This window comes from Gopherus flavomarginatus, chromosome 4 (genome assembly GCF_025201925.1).
Source record: "Gopherus flavomarginatus isolate rGopFla2 chromosome 4, rGopFla2.mat.asm, whole genome shotgun sequence".
Lineage (NCBI taxonomy): Eukaryota > Metazoa > Chordata > Testudines > Testudinidae > Gopherus > Gopherus flavomarginatus.
Window position 1 is genome coordinate 981,144 of NC_066620.1, and position 25,071 is coordinate 1,006,214.

The following is a 25,071-nucleotide window of genomic DNA, read 5'->3' on the forward strand; positions in this document are numbered from 1 at the left end:
CGGACCGCACGACTGCGCGTTACTATAGAAACCAAGAACAACAGAAGCCCGGTTCCGCTTCGCCTCAGCCAGCGCGCGCAAACGGGGAGAGTAAGCAGAGAGGCGTGCGCATGCGCAGTCGCGCTCTCGGGGCTCCCGGCGCATGCGCGCGAACGGCCTGGCGCGCAGCTGCAGCCGGAGCCGGGACGATGTCTCGCTACGGGCGCTATGGAGGCGGTAAGCGCCGGGCCCCCGCCGCTTTTCCGCTGCTCGGGGCCCAGGGGAGTGGTCTGCGCGGGGCTCGCTGGGGCGGCGCCATTTTGCGCAGATCGGGCGCGCGCCGCGGTGGGAGCGCTGAGGAGCGAAATGGAGGCGGTGTCAACAAAGATGGCGGCTCCTCAGTGGGGGCGGAGCCATGGACTGTCCGCTGAGTGGCGGCGCGCGCAGCCTTCCTCTGCTCGCCCCCGCGGGGGAGGGGCGCCGCCCGGCTGCTACTGAGCCTGCGCTTGCGAGGCGGCCATGGCCAGGCCCAGCGGCTGCAGTAGCCGCTCAGAGCCGGGAGGGGGCGGGCTGAGGCGCTCCCAGGCAGGGCCGCGGGGAGGTGACTGGCGCCCCCCACAGGGCGGGGGGTCCCAGGGCAGGATGCGGCGCTCAGCGCCCCCGTGCCGGGGCTGGGCCCAGAGACGGGTTGTGTCTCTCCCCCTGAGATGTCGTGTGTGTGTGTGTGTCCCTGCCCCTCACCCCCTATGAGATATTGTGTGTGTGTGTGTGTCTGAGCGACCCTGCCCCCCCCCGCTATGGGGTGACCTTAGTGTGTCTGTGTGAGCGACTCTGCACCCCACCCCCTATGAGATGTCCTGTGTGTGTGTGTGTGTGTGTGTGTGTGTGTGTGTGTGTGTGTGTGTGTGTGACCCTGCCCCCCCCGCTATGAGATGTCGTGTGTGTGCACGCGAGCGACTCTGCCCCTCCCCCGCTATGAGATGTTCTGTGTGTGTGTGCACATGCGAGCGACTCTGCCCCTCCCCCGCTATGGGGTGGCCTTAGTGTGTGTGAGTGACTCTGCCCCCCCCCGCTATGAGATGTTCTGTGTGTGTGTGCACATGCGAGCGACTCTGCCCCTCCCCCGCTATGGGGTGGCCTTAGTGTGTGTGAGTGACTCTGCCCCCCCCGCTATGAGATGTCCTGTGTGTGTGTATGTGTGTGCGCGAGTGACTGTGCCCCTCCCCCGCTATGGGGTGGCTTTAATGTGTGTGTGTGTGTGAGCAACTCTGCCCCCCCGCTATGAGAGGTCCTGTGTGTGTGTGTGTGTGAGCGACTCTGCCCCCCCCCACTATGGGGTGACCTTAGTGTGTGTGTGTGTGACTCTGCCCCCCTGCTATGAGATGTCCTGTGTGTGTGTGTGCGCAACTCTGCCCCCCCGCTATGAGATGTCATGTGTGTGTGCACGAGCGACTCTGCCCCCCCGCTATGAGATGTCCTGTGTGTGTGTGTGTGAGCGACTCTGCCCCTCCCCCGCTATGGGGTGACCTTAGTGTGTGTGAGTGCGACTCTGCCCCCCCCATGAGATGTCCTGTGTGTGTGTGCACGCGAGCGACTCTGCCCCTCCCCCGCTATGGGGTGGCCTTAGTGTGTGTGAGTGACTCTGCCCCCCCTGCTATGAGATGTCCTGTGTGTGTGTGGGGGGGACTCTGCCCCTCCCCCGCTATGGGGTGGCCTTAGTGTGTGTGTGAGAGATAGACTCTGTCCCCCCCCCCCCTCGACCTCTGCTATGGGGTGGCAGTAGTGTGTGCGTGAGAGACTGCCCCGGCTCATCTGTCTGCATAAAGCCTGAGAGCAGCTTACAGCCTTGTCTTAGGGGGTATTCTGATTATTCCAGGGTGTAGCGTGATGCCTTTGTTTCCTTTTTTTAAATGTGCCTTATTGCTCATAGCACTTCCTTTACCTGCTGCATACTTCTAAGGGCTTGGCTACACTGGAGAGCTGCAGTGCTGGTGGTGGGTTTACAGCGCTGCAACTTAGTAACTGTCCACACCTGCAAGGTACATCCAGCGCTGCAACTCCCTGGCTGCAGCGCTTGCTGTACACCTGGTCTGCTTGGGGTGTAACAGCGCTGGTGATGCAGAGCTGCTCATCAAGTGTGGCTGCCAAAAGCGCTGTTATTGGCCTCCAGGGTATTAGGAAGTATCCCAGAATGCCTGCTCACAACAACCCAGAAGAATGGCTGAACTCCGAGCTCCCCACAGCTACTTATCTAAAAACCAAACACAGCTGGTCTTTGCTCCAGCGAGGCAGGGGAATTGCTTTGGAATGTTCACAGCTGTTTGCTTGAGGAGAGAGCGGAGTCCGTGTTGAGCAGCTGCGTATGTGGTCTGAAGGCTATTTAGGAGTGCATAATTTGCATTTAGTGAATGAGAGGGGTGGGGGAAGGGGTCGAAACGTTTAAAATGATTGAAGGTTGGTGCTGTGTATCTTCCAGTCCTTAGAACTTGCAAGGCAGGGAGCTGAGAACAGTGTCAGCTCCAAAAATCCACTCCGTCTCCCCCACACTCCCTGTCACACTCCACTCCACCCCCCCTGTTTTGAAAAGCACATTGCAGCCACTTGAACCTTGGGATAGCTGCCCACAATGCACCACTCCCAACAGCGCTGCAGATTTGGCCACACTGCAGTGCTTTCCCTACACAGCTGTACGAAGACAGCTGTAACTCCCAGCACTGTACGACTGGGAGTGTAGCCATACCCTAAGAGCAAATAATCATTGCTGAAACTAAATACCAGTATTTCTTGTCACAGCTCAGTGTTTCTCAGGGCTTGGCTACACTCACACTTTACAGCGCTGCAACTGGGGTGTGAAAAAACACCCCCCTGAGCGCTGCAAGATACAGTGCTGTAAAGCGTCAGTGTCATCAGGGCAGCAGCGCTGGGAGCGCGGCTCCCAGCACTGCAAGCTACACCCGTAAGGGATGTGGTTTACGTGCAGCGCTGGGAGAGCTCTCTCCCAGCGCTGCCGCTCTGACTACACTCACACTTCAAAGCGCTGCCGCGGCAGCGCTTTGAAATTCCAAATGTAGCCATACCCTCAGAGAGCACTTTGTATTGTGATGTTAGCAGTTAGTTCTGAATGTCCTCCTTCCCCCCCCCCTTTTTTTAAAAAGCAGCACAAAATTTATTCTTTAGGATCATAGGGCATCAAAGCTGACAGATTTGCTAGGTTGGTATCACAGCTTCTTCAGTTTCCTTTAATCCACCCATGGGGATTGCATTTGCAAGGTGCTGTTTTGTCACTTTTGCCAGGACCCTAATGCTTTCCTCATATCAACACTTGGTTCCACAATATTCACTACAGGCCAGATTTCCAAAGATTGAAAGCCCCTAGATGCTTTTGAGAATCCCACTAGTTGCCTAAATGCCTTTCAAAAACCTGGCCCTCAGGGTACTATACTATCATATGAAGTCATTCTCAAAGGCAAATTTTTTTTTTTTTTAAAGTTACGTATAAGTATTCAAACAGCATGAGTCATACACCCACAAAAATGATGAAATTAGAATTAGAGGTTATTTTAATTTGCCTTTTTGTTTGAGTTATTAAGGTACACTAGCTTCATACGTCCCCATTGCCTCACCCAAACAATTCTTATATCTAGAACAGTTATACATACCAGTAACATTAAATACTGTTTTGGACATGCATAGTGAGATTCCCTCCCACCCCTTATTGAAAACACTTTAAAAAAATCCTTATTTCTGTCCCCATCCTGCAAATGCTGAAATTCACTGTCCTCATTACTTCATTTGTTGCATGCATAAATATTGTTCTGCTGCATTGTTTATACTTCCAGTTGCATATTTTAATTTCATAGCCTTCTGTATGAAAAAAAAATCCCTGAAATGTAACATTTTCTTAAGAATGAGGACACAGACTGGTTCTGGCTAGGCTGTTAAATGAAACATTCATAGCTTGACAGATCCTGTGATTGTGGGGCTAGCTCTGCTCCTTTCCCATCAGAGGTACTTGGGTCTATATGTCTAGAAGTCTCCATTTTTGTGGGTGTTATGGAAAACCAGATAAAGCATTTTGAACTAAAGGAATTAATAAGCTTTGTCCCCCTCAATTTGCCTTATCTGCTTTTATTAAGGAAATGTCTAGAGGGTGTGAAATTAATGTGCATATATTACAGCACCATAAAACCCTGTGTGGACATTTTCATTCAAAAGTAAAGTGGCCAGTGTTGACAGTAGCAGTCAGGGCAACCAAAGAAAATTGCATGAGTCCTTCCCCAACATTAATAATCAGACCTTTGGCTTGTTTTCAACAGTTTTAAAATTTGAGCTAGTCCAGCTTTATCCACTTTTTGTATCCAAAGAGTAAGAGTGTAGTAGTGGAGTATGTGTCTTAATTTACAGAAAAGCCTTTGCACTATTTCACAGGTATCAATTTTGGGCTGATAAGCCACTTACTGAAGTGTTAAGGTTAGAATTTAAGGTGACCTTGCTCTTCTTTTCTGTCCTGTGCGGATCAGGACATCTTTCATGAGCTGGAGAATGAAGGCCTGATAGCATCATGCTAGCTCAGGGGTCAGCAGCCTTTCAGAAGTGGGGTGCCGACTCTTCATTTATTCACTGTAATTTAAAGTTTTGAGTGCCAGTGATACATTAACGTTTTTAGAAGGTCTTTCTCTAAGATTGTTATATAACTAAACTATTGTTATATGTAAACTAAACAAGACTTTCAAAATATTTAAGAAGCTTCAGTTAAATAAAAATGCTGATCTTACGCTGCCAGCCTGCTCAGTTCACTGCCAGCCTGGGGTTCTGTTCACCTAGGCCGGCAGCAGGCTGAGCAGGGCCTGTGGCCAGGATGCCGGCAGGCAAGGGGCTGGCAACTGGAACCCCAGACCTGGGCGGGAGGGGGGTTTCCAGGGGTCGGGGCAGAGGGCTGGGGGTGTAGGGGGGGTTCAAGGGTCAGGGCTGGGGGAGAGGGGTGCAGGGCAGAAGGCTGGGGTGTTAAGCTCATGGGGGTGTTCCCAGCCCCCTGCCCTGAGCTGCTCATGGCAGGGGGCTGGGAGGAATATTTCCTGTTCCACCCCCTTCCCCAGAGCCCCATCCCTTCCTCTTCTACAGAGCAGCCAGCATGCTGCCACTCTTCCCCCTCCCCCTGACAAGGGCCATCAGCTGATTGGTGCAGGGAAGGAGAGGAGGAGGGGCAGGAAAGCACCACACTGAGGGAAGAAGTGGGGAGGGGGGAAGCTTGGCTGCCGCAGGACCAAGCTTCTGCCTCCTGTCCCCACAGGGGAGAGTGGTGGGGGCTGAGTGGGGCTGGAGGCCGGGACAGCGGCAGGCAGCAGCGTGCCACTCAAAAATCGGCTTGAGTGCTGTGTTTGGCATGCGTGCTGTAGGTTGCAGACCCCTGTGCTAGATCCTGCTGTGCATGCAGTGAGTGGTGGCATAGGTGTTCAGTGATCCCATCTCTGAGCAATGCATTTAAAGTGGTGGTACTCTTATCCCATTAGAATTAGCCAATTGGTTCACATGTTTGGTGCTTTAACTGGGAAGATTCCTCTTTAATTTCTGCCTTTACCTGCTCACTACCCCACTATAAACCATATCTTATCCCAGGGAAGTTTGCAATACTGCATACATATACAAACAACATCTTTCTTATATTATGATGGTAATACTAATGAGTCTATTATTAGGATACCCACAAAGGTATGAGGACAATATGGATTTTTGTTATCCTTTCAGCTAACTTAAAACATTGTGATGTTTTTCTTAGCACACGTGCAGAGCTGATCATCTACCCAGAAACACCCTTAAATAATGTGGCAGTGTGAAGGATTGGGGGCTGTCTTATAACACCCTCTTCCAGTTGGGCATAGCCCAATCCTTTCCCTGGAGGAATTCTGCCTGGAACCTTCTCAGAGCCCAGGGAGATAGTTTTTAGCAGGGTTAGTTGTGGTTTCTTTTTGTTATTTCACATTTCCTCAACAAAACAAGATCTAAAGTTCAACTCTATCCCTCACACCCATAAGTTCATCAACCCATAAGTTCCTGGTTCTTACCTCAGAGCCTTTATGATAAAAGGATTTCCCACCATTTGCCTTCTGTCTACTTGTTTCTTGGAGTAGTAGTTGTAGCCTTTGGCTGGTATTACAATACCTCTGCTCTAGTTCCTGCTCGTCCGTTAATGAAGATCAAACAGTTAAGCGGCAGGTGTTTTCCCCAGGTGTAGTGGGTGGGGCTAATTAGCCAGTTGCGGGCCTCCAATTTGTCAAGGTCATTTTGAATTCTACTCCTGTCCTCCAAAGTGCTTGCAACCCCTCCCAGCTTGGTATTATCAGCACATTTTATAAGCATAATCTCCAATTCATTATCCAAGTAATTAGGGAAAATATTGAATAGTACTGGACCCCGGATCGACCTTTGCAGGTCCACACTAGATACGCCCTCCCAATTTGACAGTGAACCATTGATAATTATTCAAGTATCATCTTTAACCAGTTATGCCCTTACCTTATAGTAGTTTCATTTAGAACATATTTCCCTAGTTTGCTTATGAGAATGTCATGTGGGACTGTCAGAAGCCTTTCTAAAATCAAGATATGTCATATTTACTGCTTCCTCCCATCCCGTTAGACAGTAATCCTGCCAGAGAAGGAAATCAGGTTTGTTTGGCATGATTTGTTCTTGATAGGTCCGTGCTGGCTATTCCTTATAACCCTATTATCCTCTAGGTTTTAACCAATTGACTGTTCAATAATTTGTTCCAGTATCTGTCTAGGTATCGAAGTTGGGCTGATTGGCCTGTAATTCCTGGGTCCTCTTTGTTCCTCTATAAAGAGACTCAGGGCTAGATTCACAAAGATTTAGATGCCTCTGTCTCAATTTTAAGTTCCACTGCCATTCCCAAAATCTCGCCAAACCCTTTAAGCAGTCGGATTCTGTATTCTCAGGGTAAAGTTCCTTAGATGCCTACTTGTCTACCTTTAAGTATGCGCGCTGCTGCCTTACTCTGGGCATCTGGATACCTATGTCCCACCTAAGCCCAGAGCAATTCACAAACCAGGGAAGATGGTGGGAGACAATGCTTATTTTGCATGTGGGCCTTATCCTGTAGTTGTGCTCAGAGGCTGCCTAGTGGATTAAGTTACAAGTTACCTTATTGCTTCTAGCCTAGTGGTTAGTGCCCGTGCCTTGGATGGCGGTATACCCAAGTTCAATTCCTGCCTCAAGTAGAATGGGAAAAATGATGTGACTAGTGTTTCACACATCCGAGCTGAGTGCTCTAACCCCGTAGTTCTCAACCAGGGGTATACATACCTCTGGGTGTACACAGAGGTATTTCAGGGGAGATACATCAACTCATCTAGGTATTTGCCTGGTTTTACAACAGGCCGCATCAAAAGCACTAACTAAAATTTCATACAGACAATGACTTGTTTATATTGCTCTGTGCACTGAAATGTAAGTAAAATATTTATATTCCAGTTGATTTATTGTATCATTATATGGTAACAATGAGAAAGTCAGTACTAGTGGGCTGTGATACTTTAGTATTTTTTGTCTGATTCTGTAGGCAAATAGTTTTTAAGTGAGATGAAACTTGGGGATACACAAGGCAAATCAGACTCCTGAAAGGGGTACAGTTGTCTGGAAAGGTTGAAAGCCACTGCTCTAACCTCTGATCATGCCCCCTTCTTTGTGTCTGTAGTAATTTAACCACCCCACCCCCACACACAAGTACATATACCAATTAAAAAAAAAATCAACATGCAACGCTCACTAAATATTAAAAACAAGAAGGCATTGATTCAAACAGAGCCATTTAAGTATATAATAATGTAAATTTTAAGTGAGATACTGCTTACTTGCATCACACTGTTGTTACTAGTGTGATAGGTGCACCTGTTTTTTGGAACAGAGCAATTCCATCCTGGGTTGGACACTCGAGACAACTATCTGGAGATCCCCTTCTACCTTCAATTAAATGTGCACACTGCATCGTAGCAAACGGATTAATGTACAGATGGCAACGACTTTGGATAATGCTATGCAAGCTAAACAGAAATCCGTCAAAGTGCACAGCACCATCTAGAGTCAAATGCACTGTGCCGTCTGACGACCTGATATGTCTGGAGGAATCAGCTTTGCTAGTTGTTCATTGCTGTGGGTAAAATGTGTGCTGTCATTTTTCCCTTCTAAAGCTTCTCAATCCCCCCTGCCCCCGAATATATTCTGTGCCCCCTAGTTTGACGGGGATGAGGAAGATGAGAGGTAGAAAGTTGTGACAGGTCAACCCCATCTGTCACAATTTGCTTCCTGGGATGGGAGTATGGGAAAGGCAGAGACAACAAATTGTGACAGGGCAGCAAAAAAAGAACACCAGGTGTCAGTAAGTCTGCCAGTAGCGAATTGTGATGATAGCAGTTTGTAATGTTACACTGGCCACGTTGCTGAACTGTGGAGACGTGGTGGGTCTGGGGAGGGCTACTCAGTCACTCAACGACCGCGTGACTTGCTCTTGCAGAGACCAAGGTGTACGTGGGGAACCTGGGCACCGGGGCCGGCAAGGGCGAGCTGGAGCGAGCCTTCAGCTACTACGGCCCCCTGCGCACCGTGTGGATCGCGCGGAACCCGCCGGGCTTCGCCTTCGTGGAGTTTGAAGACCCAAGAGATGCTGAAGATGCAGTTCGAGGTTTGGATGGAAAGTACGAATGCATTGTATTTCTGGTGGCCTTAACTTCTTACTAAGGGTATGTCTGCACTACAAGTGCGACAGCAGCATTGCCACCACCCCACTGGAGTGTAGACACTTGCTACAGCAGTGATGGAAAGAGTATCTCCATCACTGTAGTTATTCCAACCCTTGAGAGACAAGGACGGTAGAATTCTTCCATAAACCTCATAGTGTCTACTAGGGATTTAAATATCATTTTTTTAAAATGCCCGTTTAAGCTTTTAAAATTATATCGTTTAACTGTTTAATATTTTACATCCCCAGTTGGCACGCCGTCACCACTCCTTCCTGCGCATTGTTACGGCAATGGGAGGTGCAGGGAGGGAGAGACCATCACGTGATCTGGGAATATTATGGTGATTGGGAGGTGTCATGGCGAGGAAGATACTGGTCTCCCTCGGTACATTGCGGGACTTTGGCTAGTTCCGGTCATGTGCCCCTTGCTGCCCAGGTCCCTGGCCGCCCCATGGGCCAGGAGGCAGCGACACCTCCCTAGTAGCGGCAGCAGCCAGAGTTAGTGCCCAGCACCACCTGGCCCCTCAGCCTGCCACACCGGCATCATGTGGCAGCAGCAAGCGGTGCCCTGAGTAGCCGCCCACACGGTAGGAGTCTGGATGGTGTCCAGGGCTCAGCATAGTCTCTCGAGGTGGTGAGGGGGCTCGCGAGGTGCTGGGCCAGCGGGGGGTGGCTGCTGCTCCCTAGGCAGGGGGCCTGTTTCTGTGGAGGATGCCATGTTGCCTGGCCGGGATTGCTGTGCTGGCTCCTGGTGGGGAGCGAGGCACCCAGCCCTGGGAGCCAGCATTGATAGCCCGAGAGCGCAACACGTTCCAACTGCCCCCGGTCCCCGCTGTTCTGGGCTCTCAAGCCATTGCCATGCAAGGACAGCTCGACTTGTCCTGCCCTGGGCGCTGCTGCTGAGTGGAGAGCAGGATGAGGATAGAGAAGAGATGGATTTGTTAATGCACACAGTGTGCTCGGACGTGGGAGCAGGGGCAATCTGTTTTGAACGTTAACTGCAATATAGTAACGGTAAGACTAATACTTATCGGTTAACCATTTGACCGTTTAATATTTTACATCTCTAGCGTCTACAACAGGGCTTGTGTAGGCTTACCTACATCTCTCAGATGAGAATTTTTCACACCCCTGAGTGACATAATTAGGTTGACCTAAGTGTTAGGTGTAGATCAGGGTTTAAAAGATGTAGCTCTTTTACAACAATGGGATTCTCAAACGTTAGCGGTTCTTTAGAGATTGGCTTTCTTATTTTACAGGTGTTAGATAAGGAATAATACCAGATTATTAATTGCTATTTTTTATAAATCAAATTACAGGGTGATTTGTGGCTCCCGAGTGAGAGTTGAGCTGTCAACAGGCATGCCCCGCCGCTCCCGCTATGATAGACCTCCCGCACGGCGACCATTTGATCCTAATGACCGATGTTACGAATGTGGCGAGAAAGGTCATTATGCTTATGACTGTCATCGCTATAGTCGTCGAAGGAGGAGCAGGTATGTGTGTGAAAGAAGTGATTGATTCTTTTCACCAGTTACTGTTGTAGTCGTTAGCCAAGAAGAGAATGTTATGCCAGTTTAATTTAACTTTAATGCTGTATTCATACAGGTGTATTTTACAATTTGTTATTTCATATAAATGTTACTATATTAATAATCAACCTGGTCAAAACCTTTCAGGTTTCTTCGTTTGAGTCAGTCGCCTTGATTCAGAATGTCACGAGCCTTAAGATATCATGCTGAGGCGCCTTGCAAAATCCGACAATTAAGATCCTTCTAGACCTTGAGGTGATCAGCATAAGAGGCCAGATCCCCTCGAGCCATCTACACCTAGCTTCACCATATTCTTTAAAGGGCAGAAAATTTGAGATGGTGATCGCCGTAACAGTAAATTTGGCTTTCAATTGGGGCCCCCCCCCTCCGGTTTAGAAAGAGGAACACCAGATTGACCACATTCCCACCTAGAAAAATCTTCTTGCGTCAATCAAGCCTCACCCTGGCTCATTTGGCTGTCAGTTTGATCGTCGTTAGATTGAAGAGAACACCTAGATGCAGCGATCGGCTATAGATACTTCTAGATCGTCTAGATCTGCTAGACCTTGGGCCAAAGAGGGTCGACCTGCAAACTTGCAAGGTTTATTTTAATACACATTACAGTGTTTTATATTATAATGTAATTCTAAATGTAATTCAGCTTAACATCTTTTCTAGGTAGTAAAAATACTCAAAGCAAATAGGGCCCTGAGTTTTTCCAACTGACAGACACTAATTTTTAGTTGTCTGAAATTTTGACTTCAACAGAGGCTCACGTGCGCTAATTGCTAAATTTGTTTTCTAATACTTATTTTTTCTAACCTACCATTAGGTCACGGTCTAGATCTCATTCAAGGTCCAGAGGAAGAAGGTATTCTCGGTCACGCAGCCGAAGCCGTGGTAGGAGGTGAGTTTCAGGCCGTCTTGTGCTTCCCTTTTTCAAGAGATGTCAAACATTGCATAATTATATTTTTAAATTTTTCCCTGCAGGTCCAGGTCAGCTTCCCTTCGCAGATCGAGGTCGGTGTCACCTCGTAGATCTAGATCAGCCTCACCCCGCAGGTCCCGATCGGGTTCTTTAAAAAGATCTAGGTAATTGTTGTTATGCACAATAACTATCAGATAATGTTTTTATTAAGGTTGTAAATTCAGATATATTTGTGGAAAGTGTAACTTTCCGTGTTTGCAGAGCAGACTCTTTGAAAAGGGCCTGACAACCCTCAAGACCGAACTATAACTCCTTTAAAAGGGCTGTGGGGGAATGCATTAACTTTAGTTCCTCTTGAACTAAAGTAGATAGTGAAAAAGAGTTTTCTGAGGGCTTGTTTACACAGAGCACAAATGTGCACTACTGCAATGTGACTTCTAAAGAGCATTAATATGTTTGTGCGTTAATTGGTCTGGGTAGACCCTGCTGGTGTGCACTAAAGGTTCTCTGGTGTGCTCTAACATAGTGCTGTTTCAAACAAAAACGAGCTACGCGGACAAATTAATGTGCAGTACATTACCCCACTATGTAGGCAAGCACTGAGCTTTTGGGACTACATGGTTAAAGCTATAGCCTTATTCTGTGTAATCTAGGTGTCTGTTTGGATTGTTCTGTGCACCCTGTCAGTCCTGTGATCTTGACAGTTATCTGAGCACCGATCGGCAACAAGGCTACTTTGATAGGCTACCTTAATCATCGTAATACTTTCTCCTGGAGCTGGATTGGTTTTTATTAGTTTCTTTTCAAACTTAGATCTAGATCCAGATCACGATCAAGATCCAGGTCCGTTACATGGCCAAGAAGCAGGTAAGATCTTTGACGGAATTGATTAAAGCAACTAACTAATAGCTGCAGGCTGAATTAACTTGTGGTCAAATGCATTAGTTTTTTTTCAATTCTAAGTAAATGCTGGGTGTTCTCTAAACTCCTTTTCCAGCAAGTTTGGGGTATGAAGTGTTCTGAAATTGTACATCATAGACTTATTTGTAATAGATTTTATTACTTTACCTGCAGTTTTACAGGACACCTTCGGTTTAGAACTGTGATGGTGAACAAGAGGCAAACCTTCGGTACATAAACCAGTTGTGATTAATATGCATGTATGCCAGTTAATATGTATGAGAAACACATAAGTCACCTAAAACTGAACTAAGTCCTAGTACTCAAATGCACCTTGCCCATTTGAGATCATAATTCCTTCCTGCTTCTAACGTGCAGGAAGTCAAAACACAGTGTTGTGCTATTACGTAAAGCAGTTCCCTCCCAAGGATTCTCCATGCCAGATTCTTGATATTCTGTAGTGCCCTAGGTACGTGCCCAGGACTAGTGCATGAAAGACTCACCAGTGCCCAAATTCTTGGTTACTGCTGACTCAAGACTGTCTGAACACTGATCTCTGAACGGGACTGGGCAGCAACTGTTAGTTGTGGTACCTGAATTAGATTAAAAGGTGGCATAATAGTGTGAAGGATTGTTTTGTACAAAATGGATCATAGGAATTAAATGTCTCAAACCAGATTTAAAGAATTGTGTGCAAAATGTTTCATGCTGGAGTTCTCATTAATACTTCTATAATGAGTAGCTCTAAGCCAGTGGCTGTGCCATGGACAACGAATCTGGCATTCATGGAGCAGGTCTCCTGCTGTCTGTTATGTAAAGATGGAATTAAAATTTGGGATTACAGATGATGCTGTTCCAGTCTCTGCTCTCGACTACATCCATTGGTTTTGCTCCGTCTCGAAAGGCTGTAGAATGAAAGAAGAGCTCTCTCCTCGCTGCATCTCTTCCATTTCTTCTAGCAGCAGCTGTGTGGGGTGGGGGCATGGGGTGTGTCTAGAGAAAGCAAAGCGAAGCAGCAGCTAGAGGAGTAGGTGGGAAAGCCCCCTGCCTAGAGGGGAGGAAGAGCCCAGTACTGGTGATGGCAAGCGACAGGATCCCTGTTACAAGTGGGAGAGACGGTGAGAACTTTCTTGGAGAAGGGGAGGATGAAGAGTAGGGGAAGCCCTGCTTGGTAGTGGGGCAGGAGAGGTGAATCCTAACTAGAAGGACCAATGTAGAAGGTGACAGATAAGAGAGGAGAAATACTGACATGAGTGCAGTAAGATTCAGGAGGAAGGGAAGGAGGGAGACAGGGAGAAGCCCTGTCTAGCGTGGGCGGGGAGAAGTGTGGTGTGCTTTCTCTTGCTGCTAAGGTGGGCTCTTTCTACCTGTTACCGCATAAGCGCCACAGTGAGCCTTAACATTTCTTCCTCTAAATTCACTTCTCCACTTGGCCATTCTTTTCATCTTCACTGAATCTACCCAGACTTTAAGTGGCATATGCCAGTGATGTGCAGAGAACAACTAATCAAGCTCAACTTGCGTGTCAGCCAGGGAGACTCTTGGATAACCCTGCATACCATTGGCTACTGAGTTTTAGCACTGGGATCGTTTTCTCAAGTCAGCAGTTTGTTCTCAGATGAAGGGATTACACCTAGAATTCCCATTTTAACATTAAACTTATTCATGGCCTACCCATGTCACTGTAAGTGTGCAGTTAACTGATGAAGCATTGATACTGTTCATTGGGCATGGTAAGCAGACGATTCTCATGGCTTCATTACAGAAGAACAAAGGGAAGGCTTGCAATAGAGCTATAAAAGTTCTAGAATCAGTTAAACATTCTCATCCTGCTGCTAATTTTAAAATGTCACAAAATCACATTAGGAGAACTTGTTTCTGATGCTGGTTATATTAAGGAAGCACTGCTCTCATGCTAATTCTTTTTGTTGAAAGATTTTCTAAGCCAAGAAAATGGCACAAGTGTTGCCTTACTGCAGAAATAATTAGGGGGTATCAAACACAAATGAATATGAGTGAGCAACTTATATCTGCCTTGAAAACATGCTGGTATATTTCATTACATGAGTATTGGTGCATGCGCCTGGGAATGGTTAGCAGTCACTGCAGGATGTGCATCACATGAGGTGGAATGCATAAACTAACTGCTGACACTACTGGGGATTGCTTAAGTAAAGAATAAATATCGGTGCCATTTCAAGATTTCTGCTTCTGAAAATACCTGAAAGTGACAACCCCAGTGACGTTCAGTGTATGGTTTACTGTACCAGGCTTCATGCATTATCTTCACAAACTAATTGGCCACATGAGTGAAATTTCATTGTCTTGTGTGTCAAAGGAAATTCTATGCAAAAGCAAATGAGCAACACTTGGTGTGATGAAGCTGGTAAGGAAGGAAGGTTGTGAATTTCTCAATCATAGTGACTTTTGATGATTGAGAGCTCTAGATTCTTACAAGAATTAATATTAGGACTGAGGTACAGCAGTGTCACTTGCCTAAAGCAGTATTTGTTTCAAAGAAACCAAGTTCTTGGTTCAGAAAGGACATTAAGGGATGCACTAGTTGAATGTCTTGATGTGTTCTGCGGACTGAACTCAATGTAATAGTTCAGGGGTAGGCAACCCATGGCACGTGTGCCAAAGGCGGCACGCAAGCTGATTTTCAGCAGCACTCACACTGCCTGGGTCCTGGCCACTGGTCCAGGGGGCTCTGCATTTTAATTTAATTTAAAATGAAGCTTCTTAAACATTTTATAAACCTTATTTACTTTACATATAACAGTAGTTTAGTTATATATTATAGACTTCTAGAAAGAGACCTTCTAAAAACCTTAAAATGTATTACTGGCACGCGGAACCTTAAATTAGAGTGAATAAATGAAAACTCGGCACACCACTTCTGAAAGTTTGCTGACCCCTGTAATAGTTCAAAGTTTACCTAAACATAGCGATCACAATTCTGACAACATCAAAGCTTATGAAATGTGGAAATAGTTGAGGAAAGGCTTGAATACTGGAAAACTAAAATATTATTTGTTGATGAAACTATCTAGAAAATTCATCTACTTTCATGGACAACATTGGTAACATTGAAGTGCGCTTCAAACTTGTTCCAGTGTAGCTGGCATCTTTGGAAGTCTTTTCAGAACAGTTAACTTTCCATAGGTAGAAAACATGTCACACTTTCAGCAGACACTCTTAACCAAGGCTGAAGATTTCAAGTGACGAAGGTGTTAACATTGAAATGATGATGATGACGTTTCAGGAGAGTACTGTCTGGAAAACAGATTGGCTTTTAGGTGGAAGACATCCATCCCAATGGAATCTTGCAGTTTGGAATACAGCACTCAATTGTTTTGTAAAAATACTAGTCATAGCTTCGATTGGACAGTGTACTCATATGAACTGTCTCAAGTAATATCTAGAATAGAATGATGACTGCAGCATGTGTGGTACTGAATTAAAAAGCTGTCTTCTGAAACTTAACTGCAAAAGCCCCACACGTGGGTGGATTTCTGCCTGTCAGTTACTAGCCCTCCACAGTTTTCTTGGCATGTAGTATGAATTTTATCATCACTGGTTTAGGTAACTTCACTGTACATGCATCCCACTGGTGCCTTGCTGAGCCTTATTTCTCTCCCATTGTAGGTCTGGGTCCCATGGTAGATCTAAATCTGGCTCACCTGCTAAAAGGTGAGCATGTAATATAATGCACTAGACCTTTTAGAAGTAAGTGTTGCTTCATCATGATTCACAAAGCCCTTTGCTTGGACCAGTATTTCACTTGTATTTGAAGGATGTTATTGCTAAGTTTTAATAGTTGGGATTTTTACTACAAAGGTCATGAATATTTAGTGAGATGATGGGTGGAGGGTGATTTCCCTACCCCATATTTTGTTTTAACTGTTTAGTTTCCACAACAGTACTGATTCCTCTTACTTAAACTTGTTCCTCTCCTCCGCCCCTATATCACAGAATTGTTGTGACTGTTAAAAATTGTTCTTAAAACACCTAAAAGGGTTTGCTGCAAAGGCATATATAGCTCCAACTGTAGTAGGGATGGTGGGGATTAATTTGATGCCCCCAACAAATCCTAGTAAAAGATTTTGGACGTGTTGCCAGTGATACCTATATAAAATGCTGACTAAGGTTCCAGAGAGTTTCTCACTCTTGTTAAGTATGGGAGAACTTGTTTTGATGTACTGTAATGTAACTTTGAGTTGTCACTTAGTGTTTCTTTCTGTTTTGCAGCCAATCAAAGTCCAGATCCCCCTCTCCAAAGAGAAGGTAAGTTGAATCTTGCTACTAAAGACTGCTGGGTGTAGCACACATTATAATGTCTTGTCATCACTACTGAAAAGTCAGCATTTGCCAGCACTCAAGTTACTGGAACTTTTTCCTCTACTTAACTGTAAGCAGAAAAAGGAATCTTTTGGAGAGACTGGGCTTCCTTAATGCATATGACACTGATTACTAAAGTGAGGCACCCAGAGGTAAACTGCTCCGAAGAAAGTGGGAACATGGTGCATTATGAAGAACTTGCCTTGGGCTATTTCTGTTGGACTTCCGTCCTCTGTAAAGGTTTCATTGAACTGAGATCCATGCAAGAGGTTAAGCAAAAGCACATGAAACTTATGGGTAAATAATCACAGGGAGAATCCATTTTAAACAGTCTATTTAAAAACTCCAGTGACTGTAATGAGACTAACTTCTTTTGTAGAAGGTGCAATGGGCTACTTTTGGCTTACAGTTAAACCTTTTTCAGAAGGACTGAACCCATTTTCTCAAGGGATGTTTGTAGCCAGAGGAAAAATCTGAATAATACTAAGGATAGTGGGAAATGGAAATGGCTCAGAGTAAAGCTGGAAACAGATTAAATGTGTGAAACAAAACAAACTAAAAACTTCTTGTAACAAACACCCATCTGGCTGAATGGACTCAAACTGCTGTCATCCTTGCTGCTGGCTCTACCTTAACAAATGGCTGCACAGTCTGCTGTTCCTACACGGTAATAACAAGATGAAATTCTCTACATTTTCCTTTTGAAGCCCAGATCAGTTCTTATCAGAACTTCTGTATGTTTTTATGTAATTAATCACTAGCTGCCTTTTTTCAATTTTAGTCTGAGCCATTAATAACCATTCTCCATTAACTTGGGTAAGTATGCTCTTCTGAACACTTGGAGACAACTCTTCCAAGCTTGGTAAAAATCCCCTGAGGGAAGGGGCGCATGGGAACCGGAGTAGCTTGTAACATGCCACACTGAGACCTTGTTTGTAGTCTTCCTTTTCCTCCTTACTCTGTTCTTTTCCTCTTATTCTTTTGAATGCTTTAGAAAAGACTGTCAAATCCTAAAGATGCATTGTTTATTCATAAAAAGACTAATGACTGTATAGCAAACTTGAGATTTCTTACATCCTTGAGGATATTGTCTAACAAACAGTGTATGTTTGCAAGGTCTGTTTTAGAAGAACTAACTCACTAACTTCATCAGTGCTGGGAGGAAAGGGCTTTCTGGGTGTGGTGTGTGGTGTTGAATCTGCATTTCCAGATGACTATTGAAGTTACTCCAACTGACTTCTGTTTTCTTTCACTTTCAGTCGTTCACCATCAGGAAGCCCTCAAAGGAGGAGTGCAAGTCCTGTAAGAATGGACTGAAATCTCAAAGTTAACCTTCTGGGAAGAACGTTATTTTGTTTACATTATTAAAAGGGATTTGTGGTGTCTTTGATGTAAATGGTAAGTTCTAGAAGGGTATTTCAATCTGATAACAATTGGCCTGGGTCTGGATCATTTAAATTCTGCAAAGTCACATCAGTAGACTAGTGCACAACTTGTTTTGTTGTATGTATTAACATGCTGTGATCTGAAAATGTGGGACTCTTTTATTGACATGTTTTTTATTGCCTTGTTGAAATAAAATATGTATTTCTAACTAAAAACCTCCTTGTGATGCCCTACTGGTTAACACAAAAAAACAAAAAAGTGGCTACCATTAGCCTACCCTAAACCAATCATATTCTTCCCAGTTTATTTTAAATAGTTTCTAGTTATGTGAACTTGTTATTGATGTTAAATGGATGATGACAACATTTTAAACAGTGACAAAATCCTTTATCTCAGTTGCCATAACTTCCTGTAATATCATTGACATGAGCTCTCTATTCGTTGTAATCTTCCAATGTAGAGAGAGTATGAATTTCTAATATCTAAAGTTTGTTTACAAAAAGTAAAGCCTTTCTTATCACAAAGCAGAAGGGCACAAGCACAGTATTTCCACTGCAGGTTACCTTTAAATAACGGTTCATGTTCCGAGAGAAAAGGCAGCTATGTCACTCTTTCTCTATCACAACCCATTTATGGTCAGTTACTCGAACCTGAGAAAAACTGAACGAAACTGAGAACTTTTCTGCAACACAGGTTGCAATCATAAAGCAGCCTGTATGCTGGTAGACAAAACCTGTTTAGATAATGGTAAAATAAACTCTATACTGCACACAGCAAATACATGGTTGAAGAGCTTAAAATGAATCTTATGTGAAACTCCCCTAAAGGCTTGTTGGTCTGTAGCCAAGAGTTGCATGGGGATATGACATTTCAAGTTGAAACTGAGACTGGCTGTCCATAGGTCTTATCTGATTGGCAAATATAGGGTTAGACTGCCAGTTTCCTTCTTAATAGATATTAAAAATCTCCATTTTTTTTTTATTCTGGACTACTTTATTTAATTTAGCTAGATGTCAGTTTCAACATTTAAGGAGAACTGTTAGGGTTTTCTAAACAGCCACTGAATTTGAAAGAGCAGACTTGTGTGGGCTCCTAATGAAATGGCTAATGGCAGATTAAAAGTTTACAACTTGTAAAAGCATAAAATTATTACTGTAGTATCTTAAATAGCAAAATGACCTTTTGGACCGAAAGACAAATTTTGGGTAACCCATAATTTTCAGATAACAGACTTCTCATTTAATGTTAGACTCCACTTGTGTCTGGTAGATGTTAGACCCCCTGTGTTGTCCCCACACGCTGAAAATTTTACACTTGGCAGCTTTAGTTCTAAAGTGTACTAGCCACTTTCCTAGCTTTAATGTCTAGTCTTGATTTTTCTGGTGTTTGATTTCCATACGTTCAGTGCATTGATGCTTAGCAACAGAAGCATCCACTCCCAGTGCTAATTATGCTGTGATTAATATTCTGCTAATATCCATAAAACAAGACTGCAAAATGGGGAGCAGGAAATGACAACATTGATTCTCCTGGAATAATTCAGCAAATATACCCAGAAGCCATTGCTTAGGATGACATTCATCAGTATAGCCTGTCCATTGTCTGGCAGTTTTACAGTATAACTAGTAAAAGTGCCACATGGAATGATGCTATTGCATTTAATGAGCTCTTTCTCTTCTGTACTGTTAAGACAAACACTCCACAATAAACATGCAGACTCTAAAATTACTGTACTGGTACATCTCTTCTGTCTCTCCGCTCCTCCAGAGCAGCATAGAAAACAGAGCAGCGGGGACTGTATTTCCTTAGGATTTAAGAGTTTGGTGCACAGTTAACTGTCTGTCATGGGAGTACTTAAGGAACCAGGGTAGATGCGGGCAGGACTGTTCCAAAGGGAAGGGTTCCCCCTTCTCTGGTAGGCGGCAGTAGTGCCCAAAGAGTGGGCAGCACAGACTGTAAAGGAGCAGTGGCCAGTGATGTTCTGAAATACAGTGCATCCCTTCTGCAAACAAAAACTGGCAGGTAGTAGAAAACCTTAAGAGCATCTGGTAATGCCAGTCTAGTTATTGCTATTAACAATCATAGCAGTTTAAGGGCTTGTGTACATGAACGTTGCATGAGCTTAAGATGTGTGAATTTAAAGCTAGTTAAACCTGTGCAGACTCCTGTGTAGATGCTCCTTGATTCTAGTTTGGTGTTAATTGGTTGGGAACAGGTTTGACCTAAACTGGAATGACAAACCGTTAAACAAACACGTATCAGCACAGAGCTTTGCTGCACTAGTTTAACACTTTTTTTTGGTAATGCAACTTGTGCATGTAGACCAAGTTTAAGAGGAAACTAGCTGCCCAGGAAAACCTGCAGGCTTAGAGCTGGGAGGAGAATGTTCAGTGGGAGAGAACCAGGCAACAATTCTAGCTAGAAGTAGGGCCTGAGTGGGAATTTACCATGTGTGAGGGAGTTGGGTGAGACATTACTGTCATGCTAACATCTGATTGAAAAAAGGTAATAGTGTTGATGTAATAGACTTTGCACGACAGTTGACTCGGTACTGTACAACATTGTGGGTAAGTTAGAGTGATAAAAAATCAAAATGGCACACATTAAATGGATTGAAAACTCTCTCGCTAATAAGTAGGGTCCTCTGAGGATTGGTTCTTGGTGCTTTGCTGTTTATTTTTATCACTGACCTGGAAGAAAAAGCATTACTGATAATTTTACAGATGACACGAAAACAGGGGAGTGGTTTGGTAATAATAATGAAGAGGACATTGATAGTGTGTTCTGGATTGCTTTGTAAACGGCACACAAGCAAACTATGCATTTCAGCATTGCCAAATCTAAAGTTATACATCTAGGAACAAAGAACCAAGGCCATGCTTACAAGATGGGGGGGATTCTTCTAGAAAGCAAAGATTTGGGATCACAGTGGATAATCAGCTGAATATGAGGTCCCATGATAGTGTTGCCAAAAGGGCTGTGATCCTTGGATGTATAAAGGACTATAAGGCCTGGGCTACACTAGAAGGGGCGTTTGAACTAAGATATGCAACTTCAGCTACGCAAATAGTGTAGCTGAAGTCGAAGTATCTTAGTTTGACTTACCTGGCTGTCCTCACGGCAGCGAGTCGACTGCTGCGGCTCCCCCATCAAGGTGGAGTACAGGTGTCGATTCACGGATCCATTTATCGCGTCTAGATGAGACACGATAAATTGATTACCCGATACATTGAACACTACCCGCCGGGGAAGGAGAAAGGGGAGAGGAGTTTAAAAGAGGCCTTGACATGATCGAATTGATGGATGAGGAAGACAAGTTTTGTAGCCACTAAGGGCCAGGTTTTAAAGGTATTTAGGTGCTTAATTCCTACTGAAATCAACGGCAGTTAGGTGCATAAGTCCCTTTGGGGATCAGGGCCTCAGTGCTGGCCTAACTCTCCTTCTGACATCAAGGGGAGCTTTACCAATGGGAACTGTCAAGCCAGTGTCGAGAGCTTTTACAAACTCCGTCCCTAAGAGATGTGCCTGCACCTGCCACATCTGCCTACACTGGAGAAATCTGGGAGCTCCTGCTGCTATTTTAAGTGATTTCCCCTGCTCCCTTCCCACTACTCAGAGCACTTTGTGATGAATTTCTTCTTGTGGCTGCAGAGGTGACTCCTCAAGCTGCAGTAAACTTGAGCCAAGTTGTGTGGTTGTACTCCTCTCCTGGCCACAGCAGTGCACTGGGGAAATGGGGCTGTGGAAAGAAAAAGACAATATCTTGGTTCTGACAGTCTCACAGCTTGGTGCTGAGTGCTATCACTGCTTAGCAAGAGTCATTTTTAGCTTTGGTAAAAAGATCTAAAATCCTCATGCTCCTTTTAACTGTCATAGTAGCTTCTAAGGCGAGGTGGTTTAACCTGATACAGCTTATTGTTAGCTAGCCAAGGACACATTTTAATGCTGCTCCTGCAATGGAAATGCTAGGACCAAATAGGCTACTTCAAATGGCTTAGTTTAACATTTGTTTTAAGCCTCAGCATCGGTGTCGTTTTGTGCATTTAAAACAGCTGTTCTGTTCCAGGCACAGCTCTCCCAAGGGAGGGGAACATTGTGAAATGAGCTGTACATTGTGGTTCAGTTTGGCTGCAGGATGCCACGTGTGTTTTCACAGGCTCTCACATACCTGCGAGAACGGGAGCAGGGCAGGGCGAAGTGATGTCAGGGCTGAATACTGTAGGAAGCATTCATTGCTAAGACACAGTTCAGGACCCTTGGCAGGAGGGAAGGGACCGCAGTGAGTCCCTGAAATGGAGGGGGATGGGAGGTGGTTCACAGAGAGCTTGTGGAGGGTAATGGAGGGCTGCAGGGAGCCCCTGGTGGGTGCAATGAGCCCACCTGACAAAAGGAACAAAGTGTGCGACCCCCCTGGTTGCTAAGATACAATCATTCAGCAAGTGAAAATATCTCCTCCTCCTACAGGAAAAGCATTCAGCTACCTCCTTGCACACCCAGCTTTGGCATTTGATAGGGCTGTTGGATGGGGGCGAGGGGGGCTGGTGGTGCATTTGGTTAATACATTCCTGGAAACCTGAGTCCAAACTGAGATCCAGGAAGGGGAGGTTATTTGTGGTGCTTCTAGTGGTGTTTTGTCATGACCCTGCAACCAATGGCATGGCTTGAGATTCCTGCTCAGGTTGAGGGCAGCTGTGAAAGATCCCAGAGCACTCTTAAGAGTTGGGGGGTTGGCTTCAGAGGGTGTTTGCCTAACTACAGCTTGCAGAATTAAGGCCTGAGAGGTGCAGTTTCTTAAAGGCTTGTCTACACACACAAATTGTACCACTCTAACTCCACTGGTAAGGGGATGCACCATCCCCCCAGGTACAGACACTATTATACTGTTACAAAGGTGCTTTATGCGAGTATCGCTAGTCCCGTACAGTAAGGGGACCAAGCCATACTGACATAAGGCCCCTTTATACTGGAGTTACTGCATTTACATTAGGAGGTGCACACCCTAACCAGCAAAGCTGTGTAGACCAGGCCTAAGGAGCTGTTGCGTCTCCATGAGCATGTGCATAACTTCCATTAGCTCAGAGGAGCCCTTCCCTCAGCACTCGTATGGATTTCCAGGACAGCAACAGTTACCTTATTAACTGCATCCGGCCAGTTCTGTGTTTCAAGGCAGAAGGCTGAATGCTTGGGATACACAGAGCCCCCTTTGCCCTCCAGCGAGCCGTCCAGGAAATTTCCAGTGTAGAACTGGATTCCAGGCTGAGTGGTGTAAACCTCCATCGTCCTGCCACTAGGGGGATGATGTGCTCTGTATAAAGAGATGCAGTTTTGTACCCAGGGAGCAAGGACAGATAGCAAGATGGGGAAGGAACGGAACCTGGAGAGCAAGGAAAGAGGATAGGCTGAGAAGAACTGAGCAGCACTTCAGGACACAGTGCAAGACTCTCCTCTTTGTCCCAGCTTCCTCACAGGAACAGTGACATTAATGAGAAGCCTGCAGGTCATGCAATTTTGTAGGGCACTTGGCCTCCCTGGCAATTAGTGCAGTCTAAATGCCCAAGCAATGAGGAGGCCAAGAAGACAAAGCAGTGGGCTGCTGACAGGAGGCTGATGGCAGTGGGTGGCCTATGGAACAGGAGTGGAGGGGATGGGAGCAGCAAGACAGGGCGTGGGGGAGGGAAAGGGCCACACAATGCATTGACCAGGGAAGTGTGAGCCAGACAGAGTGAGTGCAGGGAGCCAGGAAAAACAGGAGCCAGCAGGGCAAGGAGAGGGGAGATGGATGGTCCAGTGGTCAGGGTGCTGGCCTGGTACTCAGGAGAGAGGTTCAACTCCCTGTCCAAGGCTCCCACTGTGACCTTAACAACTCAATCGCTGTGTGTCTCAGTTCCCCATCTGCAGCATGGGGATGGCAGCACGGCCTGCCTCACAGGCCTCTTGTGAGGGGAAATACATTGAAGACTGGGAGGCTCAAATACTCTGGTAATGGGGGGCCCGTAGATGGAAGGGACAGAAAATTGGGATCTTCCTTCAGCATCCCCAGTCGATGCCCTCTGTGCTGCAGGCACAACTGGTGCCAACCAGAAAGACCTGAAGCCAGGGGACCACCACTGCTTTACACAGCTGATGTACTCGAGTTCCCACCTTGCACAGTAGCGTCGAGCCTCCGACTGTTCCAGGCAGAAGTTATGGTCAAAGCCAGGGAGCTGAAACTTCTGCATGTGTCTTCCAAGCTCTACCGGCTTCCTCAGATCAAAAGCTGTGTCCTGCACCGCAGCCACCTCTCCTGGGGGGAAATAGCAGAGGGAGGCTCTCGGTGAGCAGACAGCCTGTCTTAGCAGCTCACAGAGAGGCTCCAGGAACCATAAAGAGAAGGACACTGCAGCTCTGAAATACTGACCTATGTCAGTGAATAGCTCTGTGGTAGAAATAACAGAAATAAACGTGGGGCTAGACAGGACCTCAACAGGTCGTCTAGTCCAGTCCCCTGCACTGAGGCAGAACTAAGTCTTAGAGACCATCCCTGGCAGGTGTTTGTCTAACTAACCTGTTCTTAAAATCCTCCAATAACAGAGAGTCCACAACCTACCTAGGTAATCCGTTCCAGTGCTTAACCACTCTCACAGGTAGGAAGTTTTTCCTAATGTCCAACCTAAATCTCCCTTGCTGCAATTTAAGCCCATTGCTTCTTGTCCTATTCTCAGTGGTTAAGAAGAAAAATTTATCACCCTCCTCCTTGTAACAACGTTTTACTTACTTGAAGACTGTTATGCCCCATATTGTATTACCAACCCAGCAAAGCAATTCAGCACATTCATATCTTTACGTTCCTGGGACTATTCTTGTGCTTAGAGTTAAGCATGTGCTTGAGTGTTCTATTAATTATTATTATTAACTATACTGTAGCACCTAGGAGCCCTATCGTGGGCCAGGTCCCCCTGCATTAGGTGCTGTGCAAACACAGAACACAATAAGAACAGGAGTATAAAATTTGTTAGTCTCTAAGGTGCCACAAGTACTCCTGTTCTTTTTGCGGATACAGACTAACATGGCTGCTACTCTGAAACAGAACAGAATGACAGTTCCTGTCCCAAAGAACTGATGTTCCAAGTAGTGAATCTGCTGAATCAGGGTCTTACAATTTGGGTGTTTTTAGAACTGCTTAGAGAACTTTTTAAAGTGAGCATTTCATGCTGCAGAAAAGTGGACAGCCTGAGAGATGGAAGCTCTTTGCTTAATGACAGAACGAGTTCCTG

The 25,071-nt window shown here is 45.5% G+C and overlaps 2 protein-coding genes across 12 annotated transcripts in view; one reads left to right on the forward strand and one right to left on the reverse strand.

The window, feature by feature from the left end:
- The first annotated feature begins 103 nt into the window (after positions 1-103).
- Positions 104-19,545, forward strand: LOC127049996 (serine/arginine-rich splicing factor 7). 7 transcript variants are annotated; one of them, XM_050951477.1, is made up of 10 exons: positions 104-216; positions 8,507-8,687; positions 10,051-10,227; positions 11,096-11,170; positions 11,254-11,355; positions 12,005-12,058; positions 12,266-12,321; positions 15,740-15,784; positions 16,343-16,378; positions 17,692-19,545. In XM_050951477.1, the coding sequence occupies exons 1-10, from the start codon at positions 111-113 to the stop codon at positions 17,736-17,738; spliced, it is 879 nt and encodes a 292-aa protein (XP_050807434.1). In that variant the 5' UTR covers positions 104-110; the 3' UTR covers positions 17,739-19,545. The 7 variants fall into 7 exon arrangements, 6 of the variants coding, with proteins under 6 accessions (XP_050807434.1, XP_050807435.1, XP_050807436.1 ...); XM_050951478.1 differs by having other exon boundaries at positions 12,011-12,058; XM_050951479.1 differs by lacking the exon at positions 12,266-12,321.
- A 924-nt stretch (positions 19,546-20,469) lies between these two features.
- The window catches only part of GALM (galactose mutarotase), a 69,764-nt gene continuing 65,162 nt past the window's right edge, over positions 20,470-25,071 (reverse strand). For 4 of the 5 annotated variants that reach the window (XM_050951474.1, XM_050951475.1, XM_050951472.1 and 1 more), the window contains exons 6-8: positions 23,960-24,101; positions 22,949-23,192; positions 20,470-21,557 (exon numbers count right to left, since the gene is read on the reverse strand). In XM_050951474.1, the coding sequence (XP_050807431.1) occupies positions 21,480-21,557; positions 22,949-23,192; positions 23,960-24,101 (464 nt within the window). In that variant the 3' untranslated portion in view covers positions 20,470-21,479. The remainder of the gene's footprint in view (positions 21,558-22,948; positions 23,193-23,959; positions 24,102-25,071) is intronic. The other variant, XM_050951471.1, reaches the window with a different exon arrangement.